We start from the raw sequence: 18,412 nt of genomic DNA on the forward strand, positions 1-18,412 counted from the left end.
TCCGTGCACCACACATTGAATGGCGAGGTCCCAGACAGACAGCCAACACCGTCTTCTCTGTCGTCACTGTCATCAGATCTTGCATCCTATTTGAGTGAGAAAATTGAGGCAATAAAAAGAGAACTTCCACAAACCACCCACCTATTTGCAGTTGTGCTCATATATTCAACCTTCCCTTCCATCACTATGGATGTACTCCCCATGTTCCTAGGAAAAACCGATTCCTTCACTTCTTGAAATAGTTGTCTTTATTCATTGTTTCCAATTACTGTCCTCCCATTCTCTCTTGAACCCACTTTCTCTCAGGCTTTCTCTACCACTCTCCTAAAACTGTTCTTGTCAGGGTCACTGTTGACCTCCAGATTGCTAAATCCAATGGTCACGTCTCCGTCCTTTTCTTACTTATTAGCATTTGCCACAGTTGATCTTCCCATCCTCGAAACACTTTTTATCTTGGCTTCTAGGTCTACAACCTTGTTTTTTTCCTATCTCTCTTTCTACCATTTGTTATCAGTCCTCTAGTTCCATTTCATATCCTAACTTATAAACTTCTGGCATCCTGGAATTTACTTTCTTTTATGTATGTATACATATTTATATTGTTTTCATTTTTTTAGTGTGCTTATTCAGTCTAATGACTTTAAGTATCATTTATACACTGATGACTCCTAAATTTTTATCTCCTTTCTACAACTCACCCCTGAACTCTAAACTCAGATCACCACCCAGAATCCCTCTGCATATTTTAGTAAAAATGGACTCCTCACATTTAACATGTCAAAAACTGAGCTCTGTATCTCCTCTCCTGGAACTATTTTTTCCACATCCCTTCCCATCAGTATATGAGAACTGTTTTTCCATTTGGCAAACCAAAAGCCTTAGGATTATGCTTGGTTACTGATTCTCAGTTTGATTCAAGAGTAAATTCTGTAGGTCTACCTTCAAAATATATGTAAAATTAACTAGATTGTACTATGTCTGTGACTACCACTGTGGTCCAAGCTACCATCATCTCTTACCTGGATTTTTGTAATAGCATCCTAATTGGATCTCCCCATTTCCTTCCTGCTGTCTTCAGTCTATTTCCAGCCTAACAGCTAGAGTAACCCCATAAAAATGTAAGTCAGGTCATGCAACTCCTCTTTAATGAGTTTCCCTCTCAGCAACATCAAAGCCTTTATAAAAATGTCCTATGAATTCTACATTGGGGTAAGTAAACTTTTTTTATAAAGAGCCATATAGTAAATATTTTGCAGTTTGTGGGCTATACAGTCTTTTACAACTATTCAGCTCTGCTGTTGTAACAAGAAAGCAACCACAGAAGTAAAACTTCAAAAAAAATTTAAAGGCAGTTCAGCCCTTGAGCTGTAGTTTGCTTATCTCTGTTATAGATGTCTGATCTCATTTCTTTCTTTCCTCTCACTCATTTTGCTTCAGCTGAACTAGCCTCCTTGTGTTCCTTGACCTTGTCAGTGATACTTTCAACTCAGGACCTTTGTATTTATAGTTTCTTTGCGTAGAACACTTTTCTGTATATCTGGCTCAGTCTCAGCTTTTCAAACTCCTCAGGCTTTCTTTAGCCACCCTAAAATTGCACCCATTTCCCTTACCCCACACACATTTTCCTGCTCTATTTTTCTTCTTAAAACTTATCACCATCTCATATGTTATATACTATACTTATCTTGATTTACTGCCTTTCTCTTCTCTAGAATATAATTTCCATGAGGGTAAAGGTGTTTTACTATTGTTTCACTGCTGTATTCCTAGAGCCTACAGTAGTCTTTCACATAAGTGCTCAAAAAATTTGTGGTACATGAATGTAATCAAGGGTTCAGAGCATGGAGGACAGGAGTGTTTCATCGCATGGGTGGCCCTAGTGCATTCTAGATCATGAACATAGGTATTTAAGCATTTAAGATACTGGCAGATGTGGTCGCTAAGGGTTAAAGACAGCAGCTGGAACAGAGAGGTGGCAAAATAGCAAATATCAGCTCTTAGATCTAACATACTTCCTTTTCTTTCTGGGTACTTCTAGAAAGTCTCAGAAGAGGGAGAGCTAACTTTGGTCACAAGACACAGGTAGGTGTTATTGATTCAGTGAAGTAGACACAACCTGTAAAAGTGATCTCACCTAGAATCCCCCCCCCCCCCGCCAGGTGGGTGAGTCATAGGGGTATTCTATTACAGTATTTGCTAATATAGTTTAGAATTTGTTAATGTGAATAAATGGATCAAGGTCATTCTAGGTAGAGAAATAGTGTGAACATTAAAGGTATAGGTAGGTAAGTGCAGAGCACATTTAGAGACAAGTCAGTTTGGGTGAGTCAGGTATTTTGTACAAAGGAGTAGGGGAAGATAATGAAAGATAATTTGAGGCTAGATTATAAAGGGTCTTGAATGTTAAGCTGAATCTTTTTTGCTTTTTTTTTTTTAATAGAAAATTGGGAGTAGGGAAGTGACTTGGTCAAGGTGTTAACTAACAGTTTGGCAGTAGTGTGCAGGGAAGTATAGGATGCTTTAAGCAGCGAGTGTTACAGCTATAACAAAAGTCTAATAAGCACTGTGGGCCTGAATTAGGATAAATACATAGGGCATAGAAAGCAAAGGGTGTCTGTGATGGCTATTATGAGGAAGAATCAATGAGACTGACTGCATGTGGAAAATGAAAAGATTTGAGGATGTCTGATTTATTTAATTTACATGCCTAGGAAAATGGTAAGGCACTACCCCTTTTTTACCCCTGGATGGGTGCATCTGACTTTCACTTTTATTTATTTTTTTAAAGATTTTATTTATTTATTTGACAGAGAGAGCACAAGCAGGGGGAATGGCAGGCAGGCAGAGGGAGAGGGAGAAGCAGACTGATCAGGGAGCCCAATGTGGGGCTCCATCCCAGAACTCTGGGATCATGACCTGAGGTGAAGGCAGATGCGTAACTGACTGAGCCACCCAGGTGCCCTGTGACTTTCACTTTTAATAAAATGTAGTTACCTTCATGGGTATTATTCTGACATAATTTTGGTTTCACTCTAAAAAGCTAATACAATCAAACAAAAAGTGAAGTTTTAAAGTGAAGTTTTGTTACCTCATGAGTAGAGGTTTTGTTAACTAGTCAATTAAGAAAGAAAAGCTAATCCTTTCTAGGCTGGATATTACTTGTTAGCCTTTAAACTTACTGCTTGTTTTTTAAAAGCAGGCACAAAATTAGAAAACTAATGTTATTATTGGGACACTTATCTGAATAATACAGGATGTATGGGAAGAGAAATACCATCAGGGAAGTACCAGGGAGCCAGCTGATGGGAGTGTTGGAAGCTCAGAATCTGTGGATTTGGTCTTTTTTCTTTCTTTCTAAACATTATTTTGTTGAGAACATTTAACATGAGAGCTACCTCCTTAAGATTTTGAGTGTACAGTGCAGTATTGTTGACTAGAGGTAAAATGTTATACAGCAGATCTCTAGAACTTCTTCATTGTGCTTAACTGAAATTTGATGCCCATTCGTTAGTAACTCCCTATTTCCCCCTCCCCCTTCCCCTGGATAACTACCATTCCAATTTTTGATTCTATGAACTATTTAAATACCTCCTATAAATGGAATCATATAGTTTTTGTCTTACTGTTACTGGCTTATTTCACTTGGCATAATATCCTTAAGATTCATCTGTGCTGTCATATATTGCAGAATATCTTTCTTTTTTAAGGCTGAATCATATTCTGTCAAATGTATATACTACATTTTCTTTAATCATTGATCCATCAGTGGACATTTAAGTTTTTCCCACATCTTAGCTATTGTAAGTAGTGCTGCAGTGAATGTGGGAGTGCTAATATTAATATCTCTTTCAGAGCCTGCTTTCAGTTACTTTGAATAAATATTCTGGCATGAGATTGGATTGCTAGATCATATGGTAGTTCTGTTTTTAATATTTTGAGGTATCTCCATCCTATTTCCATTATATTTGCATTCCCATGAATAGTATACACGGGTTCTAATTTATCCACATCTTCCCCAATATTTGTCTTTTCTTTTTTTGATAATAGACATCCTGACAGGTGTGAGGTGATATTTCAGTGTAGTTTTGATATGCATTTGCCTGATGATTAGTGAAATTGAGCATTTTTTCACATATCGGTCGGCCATTTGTATTTTCTTCTTTGGAAAAATGTCTATCAAGTTCTTAGCCCATTTTTTATTTGTATTATTAGTGTTTCTAGTAGTGAATTTTAGGAATGCCTTATATACTTTGGAATTAACAACCAGATATATGGTTTGCACATACTTTCTACCATTCCGTGGGTTACCTTTTCATTCTGTTGATAGCTTCCATAGCTGTGCAGAAGCATTTTTGTTTGTTGTAAGTCCCTTTGTCTGTTTTTCTTTTGTTGCTTGTGCTTTTGCTATATCAAATCATTGCCAAGATCAGTGTCATGAAGTTTTTCTCTTTTAAGAGTTTTACAATTCTAGGTCTTATATTTAAGACTTTAATCCATTTTAAGTTGATTTCTGTGTATGATGTAAGATAAGGGTCCAATTTCATTCTTTTGTATATGGATATCATTTCCCAGCACTGTTAGTTGCAGAGACTGTCCTTTCCCCGTTGTGTATTCTTGACACCCTTGTCAGACATTAACTGACCATATATGCATGGATTTATTTCTGGGCTCTCTATTCTTTTCCATTGGCCTTTATATCTGTTTTTAATGCCAGTACCATACTGTTTTGCTTACTGTAGCTTTGTAATATATTTTGAAACTAGGAAGTGAGATGCCTCCAGTTTTGTTCTTTATCTCTGGATTGATTTAGCTATTTGTGGTCCTTTGTGGTTCCATGAGTTTTAGAATTGTGTTTTTCTATTTCTGTAAAGAATGTCATTAGGATTTTTGGTAGGAATTGCATTGAATTTGTAGATGTAGTATGGACATCTTAACAATATTAAATCTTCTGATCAGTGAACACAGGATGCCTTCTCATTTGTCATTTTTGATTTCTTTCATTAGTGTTTTGTAGTCATTAGTGTACAAGTCTTTCACCTCTTTAGTTAAATTTATTGCTAAGTATTTTATTCTTTTTTGGTGCTGTTGTAAATGGAATTGTTTTTCTAATTTTTTTTTTCAGATAGTTCATTGTTAGTATATAGAAACATAGCTGTTTTTTGTATCATAGTTTCGTATCCTTCAACTTTACTGAATTTCTAACTTCTAACAGTTTTTTGATGGAGTCTTCAGAGTTTTTTATATAGAGGATCATGTCATCTACAAACAGGACAATTTTACTTCTTCCTTTCTGATTTGGATGCCTTTTATTTCTTTCTCTTGCCTAATTGCTTTAGCTAGGACTTCAGTTTTATGATGAATAGGAGTGGCAAGAATGGGCATCCATGTCTTGTTCTTGATCTTGAAGAAAAAGCTTTTCAGTTTTTTACCATTGATTATGAGTATTTTTACCATTGAGTATGGTTACAATGGGATAAAAGCCAAAAAGATGGCTTTTTATTATGTTGAGTTACTTTCCTTCTATTTGTAGCTTGAGGTGTTAAGTTTTGTCAAATGCTTTTTCTGCACCTATTGAGGCAATCATGTGATTTTTATCCTTTGTTTTGTTAATATAGTGTATCACATTTATTGAAATGCATATGTTGAGCCATCCTTGCACCCTAGAGATAAATCCCATTGGTGTATGATCTGTTTAATGTGTTGTTTGATTCAGTTTCTTGTGTTCTGTTGAGGATTTTTGTATCTATATTCATCAGGGATTTGGCCTGTAGTTTTCTTTCTTCACAGTGTTCTTGTCTGGCTTTGGGATCAAGGTAATGCTGGCCTCATAAAATGAGTTTTGAAGTGTTTCTTATTTCAGTTTTTTGGAAGAGTTTGGGAAGGATCAATGTTAATTCTTAAATAAATGTTTGGTAGAATTCCCCAATGAGCCATCTGGTCCTAGGCTTTCTTTGTTGAAAGGTTTTTGATTATTGATTCAATCTCTATAGTTGTAATTCTGTTCAGACTTTTTCTTTCTTGATGATTGAGTTTTGGTAGGTTGTATGTTTCTAGGAATTGAGCTCTCTCAGTTATCCTATTTATTGGCATATAATTGTTCATATAGTGTCTCATGATTGTTTTTATTTCTGTGGCATTAGTTGTAATATCACTTCATTTTTAAGTTTATTTGGGTCTTCTTTTTTTCTTATTCTGGCTGAAGGATTGTTAATTTTGTTTCTTTTCCAAAAACCAAGTCTTAGTTTTGTTTTTTTCCTGCTGATTTTCTATTTTCTGTTTCATTTATTTCTGTTCTGGTCTAATCTTTATTTCCTTCCTTCTATTAACTTTAGCCTTAGTTTGTTGTTTTTCTAGCTACTTGAGGTATATAGTTAGGTTGTTTGACATCTTTCTTTTACAAGGTAGGCATTTTGCTATGGATAAACTGTACTTCTTGTACTGCTTCCCAATAAGTTTTGGTATGTAGTATTTTCGTTTATCTCAAGGTATTTTCTAATATTTTTTTTGTTTCTTTGATTGAGTGGTTGTTCAAGAGTGTGTTATTTAATTTCTATATACTGTGAATTTTCCACTTTTCTTCCTATTGATTTCTAGTTTCATTCCATTGTGGTCAGAAAAAATTCCTTGGTATGTTTCAGTCTGCTTAAGTTTGCTAAGACTTGTTTTGTCTTAACACTTGTTCTATCCTGGAGAAAGATCTGTGTGATTTTGAGAAGAATATGTGTTCTCCTGCTATTGGATGGATTGTTCTGTATATGTCTGTTAGGTCTGTTTGGTCGGTAGTGTTGTTCAATCCTCTATTTCCTTATTGATCTTCTGTCTGGATTTCCTATCCGTTATTGGTCTTGATCTGAAAAGAAAACAACTAGAGAACCATGTGGAGGATGGAGTTGCATTTCAGAAGAGATGGCTGAGGTAGCTTCATTTAGAAGTACGAGCAAGTTTGGAAAATAAATATCTCATGAGAAACGAAATTAATAGGTAAGGTGTTCTATTCAGTGAGAATAAAGAGGAAAAGCTGAAATGAGATATTGTTATAAAGCAGTAGCAGCTTGATTTGCACCTAACCTTTCCTGTTAAGTTAAATATGGGTGGAAGTAATGATTGCCTCAGAGTTCCAAGATGAAAGAGCTTATCAGAAAGGCTGATCTGAAGGGTTTTCTATAAACAGTATTGAGAAATATGGGTAATCTGGAGGCAGTTATTAAGTGCTTCTCGGGTTCAAAAAGTATTTTCAGAGGAGGTAGCTTTAGAACTGGTTTTTGAGAAAGACTAGTTGAGCAGAGGCATTGAAAAGCACATGCAAAGCCAAAAAGTCCTCAGAGGTCAGAGAAAGCTGGTATAGGAAAATAGGAAATGAGGCTGGAAAGGTGCTTGGGTCTAGATTCTGAAGGACCTTGTATACCTTATATGGGAGTGTAGATTTCTTGCCATGTGGCCAAAGGAAATAAAATGAGTAGTTTCATGTTGGAGGAGGTAATCAAGAGGATATGACCACCGGTTGACCCTTGAGCAGGACCTTGGGCAATCCATAGCTCCTCTGTGCGCCCTTCCCATTCCTCCCCTCTCCCCCAGTGCCTGCTCTGCCTACCATTCCCACAGTGGGAGCTGTTCTAAGGACATAGCCTTGAGAGAGTAAAATGTTGGGACCATCTAGACATTGTGCGAGACAACCCTGTTAAGGCCTTAAATAGACGTTTAAAATTCGGGATGGTGGGTGCAGAGACCTACTTATCTTGGGGCCACCGAAGACCAGCCTCATAAGTTCCCTTGCTTATTAAAACCACCACCTACCAATCTGGAGTGGTTGGCCTCTTTCTTTGGTCTCTTCTTGCCTTCCATCTACAGGGGCCGGTTTCAGATTATACTGAGGAAGCCGCAAGGAGGTTGTCTAATGAACATTTCATTAGGAGACTAACAAAATAAGATAATTCTCATTGCAGTTGGAAGGTGGGCCAGATTATGTTTAGTGGTTGTGTAATACAAGTAGCTGGTTTAGTAGTCAAGGCAGTTGCACAGAGCATGGAGAGAGGGTCCAGTCAGGAAAAACATTTCTGATAAGACAAGATTAATCCAATCTTGGAAATAATCTCTCTTGTTTTAAAGTCCACAAAGAGGGGCGCCTGGGTGGCGCAGTCGTTAAGCGTCTGCCTTCAGCTCAGGGTGTGATCCCGGCGTTCTGGGATTGAGCCCCACATCAGGCTCCTCTGCTGGGAGCCTGCTTCTTCCTCTCCCACTCCCCCTGCTTGTGTTCCCTCTCTCGCTGGCTGTCTCTCTCTGTGTCAAATAAATAAAATCTTTAAAAAAAATAAATAAAGTCCACAAAGAGTAGTGACAATCTCCCTTTGAAAGTTATGTAAAGATTCTTTATGTTTTTTAAATTTTTATATAAGTCGTATCTTTATAGGGTTCAAAAACCAAAAAGTATGAAAAGGTAGAGTGAAAAAATTACTCTCATTTTTGACTCTTATCTACATAGCTCTTACAAGTTTCCCCTTCCATAGGTGAGGTTATTATTACTAATTTCTTTATAATCTTCAGGAAAAATAATTATATATACTCTATTTCAAAAAAATGAATGTAAAATTAAGAGATATATATTTAAGCTTGAGTAAAAGTAGGGATAAGAGATATTAAATTCAGAATTGTGCTGAATAAATTTTACCAAGATAGAATCTGTTTTGAAAGTCTGAGCCTGCTTAGCAAGAATCATATGAATGCTTATGTTAATAGAATGTGATATTCTTTTAATAATAGTAATGATATTGTAACGGAAATAGTTAAAGCTTTTTTAAAGAAATTCAGATATGAACTTATTAGTATACCTGTGCATATAATTTGTATGAAAAGTTTGATTGCACTCCAGGCCAATATATATATATATATATATATATATATATATATATATATATATATATATATATATATATATTTATTACATGTTCTAGAGGGAGTCACCTTTGTTCAGGCAGCCTTAGGAGCACTGCACTTTTTAGCTAATTGTATATCATCTGTATGCAACCTCCTCTTTCCTGCTATCAAAAATTGCCTTCATGGGGCGCCTGGGTGGCACAGCGGTTAAGCGTCTGCCTTCGGCTCAGGGCGTGATCCTGGCGTTCTGGGATCGAGCCCCACATCAGGCTCCTCCGCTATGAGGATGCTATGCTTCTTCCTCTCCCACTCCCCCTGCTTGTGCTCCCTCTCTCGCTGGCTGTCTCTGTCTCTGTCGAATAAATAAAATCTTTAAAAAAAAAAATTGCCTTCACAATTGAGGTTTACTAATTTAATACTAAGTATTCTCATCTAATCATTTCCTTCAAATAGTATATGTCAATGAAGTAGGAAGAGTGGCAAGATATATTTGGTTAATGTCAATCAATTACTGGTGTGCATGTAATAATATATTTTTTATTGAGGTGTTTTTGCACTGTCATCATACTGACTAGAGTCAGATTCTTACTTGGCACATCCAGATGCTCCAACTTTGTGTGACCTAGATGGAAAACATATGGGGGTATGTGCATGTATTTTTAGCATGTTAAGCTTTCTGCCTCAGGGCAAAATATATGCAAAACCTCAAGAAGTGAAAAGAAAATCTCTGTTTTAGAAAATAATATAGAATTGATGAAGTGGTAGAAAAAGCAAACTAAAAATTATTTGCTGTAGTAAGTACTGTATATACAGTATTTAAAAATTTTCAGTTTTTTAAAAAATAAAGATCCTCAATTTTTAATTACCACATTTTTAAAAATTTTAATCCATTAATAATGGGTGCTGTTTTAAAAATTTTAATTGCCTGAGCAATAGCGAAGATTTAACTTATTGGCAGACCTGTGTAATCATTTATTGCTGTCCCAACTGTAGCTAATTTAGAAAATACTCCTAAATTAGCCCCTTGATCTGATGCAGTAATTGGCTACTGTGAAGTAATGTTCTAGAACTACTAGCCGTATTTACTTAAAAACAAAATTCCACATTTAATGATTATTATGTTTGACAGCTTTTTTAGAACCCATTGCTTCAAGTGACCTTTTTACAAGTCTGTGCAGTAGCTACTCAGCAGGTCAGGCAGTGAAATAACATCTTTGCATTAATCAGCAGCTAAGATTTGTATCTTTAGGCATCACCTGAGGCAACACTTCAGTACAAACTAAAATAATATGTTGTTTACATTAGAACTATCACAGGCTTTCTATCTGTATCAGTGCAAGAAATTTTGAAATTTTAAAACATTAGTTTTCTTGAAATGTTTTTGTGACTACTTTATATATATTTTACATGTATGTATCAGAGATGTAGCGTAGCCTTAAAGAAATAAACTTTTCATGAATAAATTGTTATTCCTCATCTGTTCCTTGTTTAAAGTAACCTGTGATATGGTAAGTATGAACAGGGGCACTTCATTCCCATACAGCAGATTATTCAGAACCTTACGTACTTTCTGTATTTTGAATGTTGTTCCTTAAAACACCACCTACTAGCTGGCTTAAAATAACAGCTGTAGGAGCACCTGGGTAGCTCAGTCGTTAAGCATCTGCCTTCGGCTCAGGTCATGATCCCAGGGTTCTGGGATCGAGCCCCACGTTGGGCTCCCTGCTCATCGGGAAGCCTGCTTCTCCCTCTCCCTCTGCCTGCCACTTACTGTGCTTGCTCTCTCTCTCCCTCAAATAAATACATAAAATCTTTTTAAAAAAATAACATCTGTAATATCAGAAGCCAGCACTTCTTTGTCTTTTCACACACACACACACACACACACACACACACGCAAACACACACATAGGAAATGCAAAGATTACAGTCTGGCAGTACCTCAAAAAAGAAAGAGTTACCATATTACCCAGCAATTTTACTTCTAGGAATATACCCAAGAGAAATGGAAACATATTTCACACAAAAACTAATATATGAATGTTCATAGCAGCATCATTCATAATAGCCAAAAAGTGGAAATAACCCAAACATACATCATCCAATGAAAGGATAATTCAAAAGTATATCCATCCACAGGGTGGAATGTTCCTTAGCCATTAAAAAGGAATGAGGTACTGATACAACATGGATAAGCCTTGAAAATGTTACATTAGGTAAAAGAAGCCACTCACAAAAGACTATGTATTGTATAATTCCACCTACACGAGAAACCTAAAGTAGGCAAATTTATAGAGATAGAAAGTAAATTAGTGATTGCCTTGGGTGAAGGTGGCAGGGAATGGAGAGTGATTGCTAATGGGCACGGGGTTTCTCTTTGGAATGATAAAATTGTTCTATAATTAGTTGTGATGGTTGCATAACCCTGTGAATATACTAAAAATCATTGACTTGTATACTTAAAATGGGCGAATTGTATGGTTTATGAATTATATCTCAGTAAGACTATAATATTTAAAAAATGAAAGAAAAACAAAGGCTACTTTGGATTTCCTTAAGTAAAGGAGTAGACAAAGACTATAATTTCTAACCCATGTGGTGGTGTGACAACCAGCAGTCTTAATTTTTAAAAATAAAGAGGTAGTTTCAACTCTACTGGGGTTACTTTTCTCTAGAAAACTGTATTCTACAAATGTTCACTCCTTCAACAAATTGTTTATTGGGTCCTGTTGGGTACCTGATACTGTTCTTGATAACAGGAACTTGGTAACATTCCTGATTCTTCTTTTTCTCTCCACATGCAGTCACCAAGTCACATCAAGTCTGTTTCATATCCTTTAGATTATTACTGTGCTCTCTTTCCCTCTTAGCAGTATGCTTGGTTCTGTCCAGTGAATCTCAGCCATGGTATTTTTTTTTTAGATTTATTTATTTATTTATTTGATGGGGGGGAGGGGCAAAGGGAGAGAGAGTCTTAAGCAGACTCCATGCTGAGCACAGAAACCAACGTGGGGCTCATTCTCATGACCCTGGGATCATGACCTGAGCCGAAACTAAGAGTCAGACACCTAACCGACTATGCCACCCAGGCACCCCTCAGCCACAGTTTTAATACTAATGAAGTACCAACGTATCCAAATATTTTACCTTAAAAAAAATTAGAGGAATAATCCTGTAATTGTCACTTTCATTGACTTGCATTCCACTTTGTTTTGTTTTGTTTTTTTAAATAATATTTTTTATTATGTTAGTCACCATACAGTACACCCCTAGTTTTTGATGTAAAGTTCCATGATTCATTACTTGCGTATAACACCCAGTACACCATGCAATACGTTCCACTTTGTTTTTTTTATAAGTGGAAGAAGTAGTGGTAGCATTATAGCTAGTGTGCCAGGAATTATACACAATCCTCAGTGCCTGTTGGAAATATTTTGGAATGTGAACTTCATCCATTTTGCATGTCCTTAGTAAAAGCGAGAATCTCTGAGCTGGATTAATTCAGTCACATTTTTAAAAATCCGTATTGCTTTAGTTTCAGTTCTCATTAAATCATTCTTTTTTTTTTAAGATTTTTTTTAAATTTATTTATTTAACAGAGAGAGACAGTCAGAGAAAGAGGGAACACAATCAGGGGGAGTAGGAGAGGAAGAAGCAGGCTCCCAGCAGAGGAGCCTGATGTGGGGCTCGATCCCATAATGCTGGGATCACGCCCTGAGCCGAAGGCAGACGCTTAACAACTGAGGCACCCAGGTGCCCCATCATTAATTCATTCTTATAAAAGATCTTTTTTATAGAAATACAGTTGACATACGACATTATGTAGATTTAAGGTATATGGCATGTTAATTTGATACATTTATATATTGTAATATGTAGCAATTATTAGCATCTCTGTCATATTACATAATTATCATTTCTTTTTAGTGGTTGGGATAATTAGGTTCTAGTGTCTTAGCAAGTTTGATGATTATTATACAATACTGTTGTTAATATTTGCTATATTGTGCATTAGCTCTCTAGGACTTATTTACTACTTGTTGCAGGTTTGTACCTTTAAACAACATCTGTCTATCTCTGCACCTCCTATTCCCTAGTAGTTATTTTATTCTCTAGTTTCTACATGTTTGTTTTTAGATTCCACATATGAATGATATCATACAGTATTTGTTTTTCTCTGACTTCTCTCACTTAGCATAATGTCCTTAAAGTCCAGAGATCTCTTTCTAACATCCATATCTGATCAAGCATTTTCCCAATTAGATTTCTTTCTGCAGTGACTCTGCATTGCATGATGCAGATGAACTGTAAACTTCTTTGCATGGTATGATTGGTCATTCATGATCTTGGCTCCTGTCTCTCCACCTTCATCTCCAGCAACCCATATTCTCTGTGCTTCCATGCCTTTGCATGTGCCCTTCTATCTGTCAGCAGTGCCAATCCCACGAGTCATGGGTGGCAGACTCCTTTCAGGTCTCACTGCACATGCAGTCGCTCTGTGAGGTAGACTTAGGTTTCTACTACAGTGCCTCTGCTGTGTTTTGTAATAGCAGTTTTTATAATGCATTATAAGTATTTTAATATCTTGTTTTCCTTTTATATTTTTAGCTCCTTGAGAGCCAGTTCCTTATCCTTTTATCTTTGATTTCCCAGCTTTTAGCATGGAATCTGGTATGAAGTAGATGCTCAGTAAATATTTTGCTGAATAAGTTAAAAATGAATGGGTCACCTGGGTTGTGCAGTCAGTTAAGCCTCCAACTCTTGCGTTCAGCTCAGGTTGTGATCTCAGGGTCATGGGATTAAGCGCCACATCCAGCCCTGGCCTCGTCCAGCCCTGGCCTCATCGCAGAGTCAGCTTGAGAATCTCTCTCCCATTCTTTCTGCCCCTCCTCCTGTGCTCACGCTCTCTCTCTCTAAAAATAAATAATCTTTTAAAAAAATTCAAAATGAGTTCCTCCAAAATATTTAATTTAGCCAAAGTATTTATATATTATATGTGATAAAATTAAAGATTAAAAATATATTTGTGACTCTACATCCTCTTTCCTGGAGCAGTTCTAATTTTAAGTAGTCTAGTGTATTGCCCTTTAAGTATAAACGTAGTTACCAAGAAATAATTTTTTGTTTAGGAATATGCATATTGAAGGGCACCTGGGTGGCACAGTCGATTAAGCATTCAACTCTTGGTTTTGGCTCAGGTTGTGATCTCAGGGTCATGAGATGGAGTCCCATGTTGGGCTCCATGCTCAGCGTGGAGTCTGCTTGGATTCTCCCTGCTCATTCTCTGTGTCTCTCTCAAATAAACAAATAAATATTTTTTAAAAAAGAAGAAATATACACATTGAACCTATATCTCAGTTTTTTAATTGTTTGCAATTTATTTTTATGCTTTGATTTCTTCATGTAGTTTATTTTTTCTCATTCAGATCACTTTCAAGGCAATGCATAATAGTGGAAAGGTGAAATTTAAGATGGAACAATACCTACATTGTTTTCCTAATTCTGTCATTTTGCTGTGCATTTTGGGCCTAATTACTGCACATCTGTACTTATATGAATATTAATGAATGAAAATTATTAGAAATTTAGAAACCCTTAGGTATAGGGATCTGTATAATAAGATTAAAGTTGGTAGTGACAACTGCACTCAAAAATATTCTGATTTTAGGATGCTAGGATAGTAGCTCCCGATCTTTTTGGACTTCTATTATTCTGGTGTGGTTTCTTTGATTTGAGGACCCCAATTATTTATTTATCTTTAAATGAATAGATTAAAAATAATTTTGGTTTGAGAATGCATTAATACCCTCAAGTTAATTGAAGAGTAGAGAGTATATCACATGGCCATTGAGCGTAATCATACATGAAAATGGATTTGTCTTTGAGAATTCCCAGTTAGGGTCTGGTATTGGCTCTAACTTATTACTGTCTTTGACTTGAGAGGGGAGAGATGTTAGCAGAGTAAAAACAGTGAGTTTGGAGCCAAAAAGATGGGTATAAATATGGTTCCATGACCTACTCTCTAAGTTTTTTGGGTAAATCAATCAGTCTGAGCTTCAGTTTCCTCCTCTGCATAATGAGATAATAATACCCAAGTGAAACAGTTGTGAAAATTAACAGTGGTTTCTAGAATAGTAGTGCCAAGTAAGTTCTTCATAAATCATAACTCCTATTTGATTAGTATTAATAAAACCCTGGGAATAGGTAAAAGGTTTTCCTGTTAACACTAAATATCAGGTAATTTGTCTTACTGAATAGTTGTTATACTACCTCTATTTTCCCAAGCAGGTTTGTTTTTAAAAACCATTTAAAACCATTTAAAAACCATTCTAAAAACAGAGTGGTTTACAGATATACACATCAACATGCGGAGTCAGTGCTAATTGTCATGTCCAGAAGGGCACTTCCTGTCACTGCTGTCCCCCAACATGCCAGAGGACAACATGAATCCATTTACTTCACCTTTCATGTTATTATACAGAATATTCTTAGTACTTCAAACTACCTATATAGGTTCCTGGTCATATTTAAGGAGCTCATTTGGCCAGAATCCTTTGGTCTAGTCTGATCCCGTCAGACTCTCTCTCTCTCTCTCTCTCTCTCTCACCCTCACCTTCTCTACAATCAGATATTTAAATCACTGTCTTGTCACTCACAGCAAATATAACTTTTCTACATTATAAGGAAAAAATATAAAGGAACTTTCTTAATCTCTAGCCATTGAATCTACAAACCTACTTGTTTATATACCCATTCTTCCTTCACTGCTTCCAATTTACATGTGTCATATTAAGACCCACCCTTGATCCACACCTGCCTCTAGTTATTGCTCTATCTGCTTTCACTTTTCAGTGAAGCTTTCTGAAATGCTGTCTAGGTTCACTTTTTTTATGTTCTCCCTATAATCATTATTCAGTCATTGAAATTTGGCTTTGTTTACTCTCCTTCCCTAGAACTGCTCACACCCTTCTGATTGCTAAATCCTGTCGCCACATCTCTGTTCATACCTTGGTCTCTTGACATTGGTCTTGTATGACTACGTCATTAAAAAATTTCCTTGGTCTTTGTACCATACTGTCCTGTAGCTCTACCTGCCTCTGTGGCCATTGCTCCTTTTCAATCTCTTCTTCCTCTGCAAGTCCATTGAATGTTGATGTTTTCTCCTAGGTCCTTTACACATTTTTCTCAGGATTTAGGAGGTGCCAGGTGAATATTTGTTGAATGAACAAATTATGTCTGTATTGATGGTTTCTCAAGACATTGAAGTATAATTGGATCTTGTTAGCTGAACAAATTGCAATATGTTATACCTGATGGTGCACTTCACAAACTTTGGTCCAGTCTCTCTGGACCATGATTCTCTTAAACTACCCTACTATACATTTCTGGTGAAAAAAATCCAAGCTCATCATTCAGCTTTTATGTCTATGAGGTTCAGTTAGCTTTTTTAAGTGGTCTGTATGTATAAGGTAATTGCAAAAATAATTTTAAAGAGCATGCCTTATCCCAAATTTTTATATCGGTTTGACTGTTCACAGAAATCTTGTAGCTTCGTGGTCCATACTCAATAAAACAGTTATACCTTACTGGGAGTAACAATTTAATTTAAATATACTCTGAAGTATATACTGTAATTAAAGTTGAGGATTAGGCACCAGCCTATTGGTTTGCCTTCATTGTATATTTTCATCTTTTATCAACCCTGGGAGATAAATATTCTTAGTCACCTTGTAGAGAGGAGAAAACTGAGGTTAGGGGAAGTTAAATAGATTTTATACCATAACATATACAGTTACTACAATTCAGAACCAGAGTTCTATCTGACTTTATAGCCCATGCATCTCTTCTAAATGACACTGAAATTGTAGGCTGGGGATGAATGCCAAATACAGAAATAAATGGGGTAAGTATTTGAGTTTAGTAAATCTAAATTGTGTTAAAAGCTGTCTGTGTCTTTTTGTCCCTAGGCAGTTATTTGGCAGAAAACTAGAGTATCTGATCATAAGATGGCTCTGATGTCTGTTCTGGGGACTGCCGTTATGGGCAACATGGAGTCCTTTCAATACCACTCTGAAGAATCTCAGGTATATAGCAAAATATTCTTCAATAATTCTGGTTTACCAGTGAAACTGTCAAATTATTTTTCTTTTGAGGTCTGGGGTGGCAAGAAGCTTTTCTTATAACATTTTAATTAGATATATGTATAGGGTAAAAAAAAGAGAATACATTTACAGCTTATATTAACCCTCTCTCCCCAACCCTACTTCCTGTTTTTCGATTTGTTTTTTTTTTTAAACATTGTGGTTACATTATTTTTTTTATAGTGATTTTTAATAAAGGATCTTATCTATTTACTTTTTGCTATGAAAGAAGAGTTGGGGCACCTGGGGGCTCAGTTGGTTAAGCGTCTGACTCTTGAGTTTAGCTCAGGTCATGATCTAGGGTGGTGAGATTGAGCCCCACATTGGGCTCCACACTTAGCGGGTAGTCTGCTTGAGATTCCCTCCCTCTCCCTGTGCTCCTCCCCCCAAGCTCGCTCACTCGCTCTCTCTCAAATAAGTCTTTTAAAAAAAAAATGTTAAAAAGAAAAAGAAGAGTTGCTCTCGCTCTCTCTTTTTTTTTTTTTTTTTTAAGATTTTATTTATTTATTTGACAGAGAGAGAGACAGCCAGCAAGAGAGGGAACACAAGCAGGGGGAGTGGGAGAGGAAGAAGCAGGCTCCCAGCAGAGGAGCCCAATGTGGGGCTTGATCCCAGGACTCTGGGATCACACCCTGAGCCAAAGGCAGACTCCTAATGACTGAGCCACCCAGGCTCCCCAAGAGTTGATCTCTCTTACCTTTGTTTTCCCTTTACCATTCTAAGTATGTACTCCAGCTTCCTTTTCTTGATCTCACAGCTTCAGACAGTGCTTCTTGAGTTCCTGTAATGCTAGATGAGGTTATGAATTATGAACACTCCCACTCTTACTTTTACTTGCTCTTCCTTCCCTCAATCACCACAGCTCTACTTTTGCATTACCAAGCTTAATAATTTGTTTTCTTTTGCAACCATTTTTAAGTCTTCCATCTTCTGTTTGAAAATTGATTCTAAAAGTTGAAAACTTATATGGAATATACTGTATGGACTACAAATAGTTTTCAGTGAAAAGCCAAATATTATGCTGGGATTACATTTCCTAAGAATCCATGTTATGTGTCCATGCCATACAAATGAGAATATTTCTATTGTCCCAATTAAATGGAATCTCCTTTCTTGTTCTCCTGTCACTTGTTCAAAATTTGCTTTGTATATGGACTATCTTACAAAGTTTTTGCTTTTTCTGAGGTTTCCAAGGTTTGGGGGTTTTTCCCCCTTTTTTAAGTGAAGAAGTTTTCTTTATCATGTCAGCAATTAAATCCAGCTCTTTTACTTATTCTAGCTATGGCTGGTAATTCATTCTATTCCATTTTTTTAAAGCATTAGATTTAGAACCTAGTTTCTTATTTGGACTGATTGCATGTCAGGCATTCTGCACAGCTCCCATCCTGGAATTTTTTTTT

The 18,412-nt window shown here is 36.4% G+C and overlaps 1 protein-coding gene across 14 annotated transcripts in view; it reads left to right on the top strand.

Annotated features, from left to right (window-relative positions):
• The window catches only part of PMS1 (PMS1 homolog 1, mismatch repair system component), an 87,382-nt gene that overhangs the window by 40,161 nt on the left and 28,809 nt on the right, over positions 1 to 18,412 (top strand). For 13 of the 14 annotated variants that reach the window (XM_044381336.3, XM_048214221.2, XM_026492336.4 and 10 more), the window contains one exon: positions 16,839 to 16,955. In XM_044381336.3, the coding sequence (XP_044237271.1) occupies positions 16,839 to 16,955 (117 nt within the window). Of the gene's footprint in view, positions 1 to 2,038; positions 2,083 to 16,838; positions 16,956 to 18,412 lie in introns of all 14 variants that reach the window. The other variant, XR_008956002.1, reaches the window with a different exon arrangement.

The sequence above is a fragment of the Ursus arctos genome, unplaced genomic scaffold (genome assembly GCF_023065955.2).
Source record: "Ursus arctos isolate Adak ecotype North America unplaced genomic scaffold, UrsArc2.0 scaffold_1, whole genome shotgun sequence".
Lineage (NCBI taxonomy): Eukaryota > Metazoa > Chordata > Mammalia > Carnivora > Ursidae > Ursus > Ursus arctos.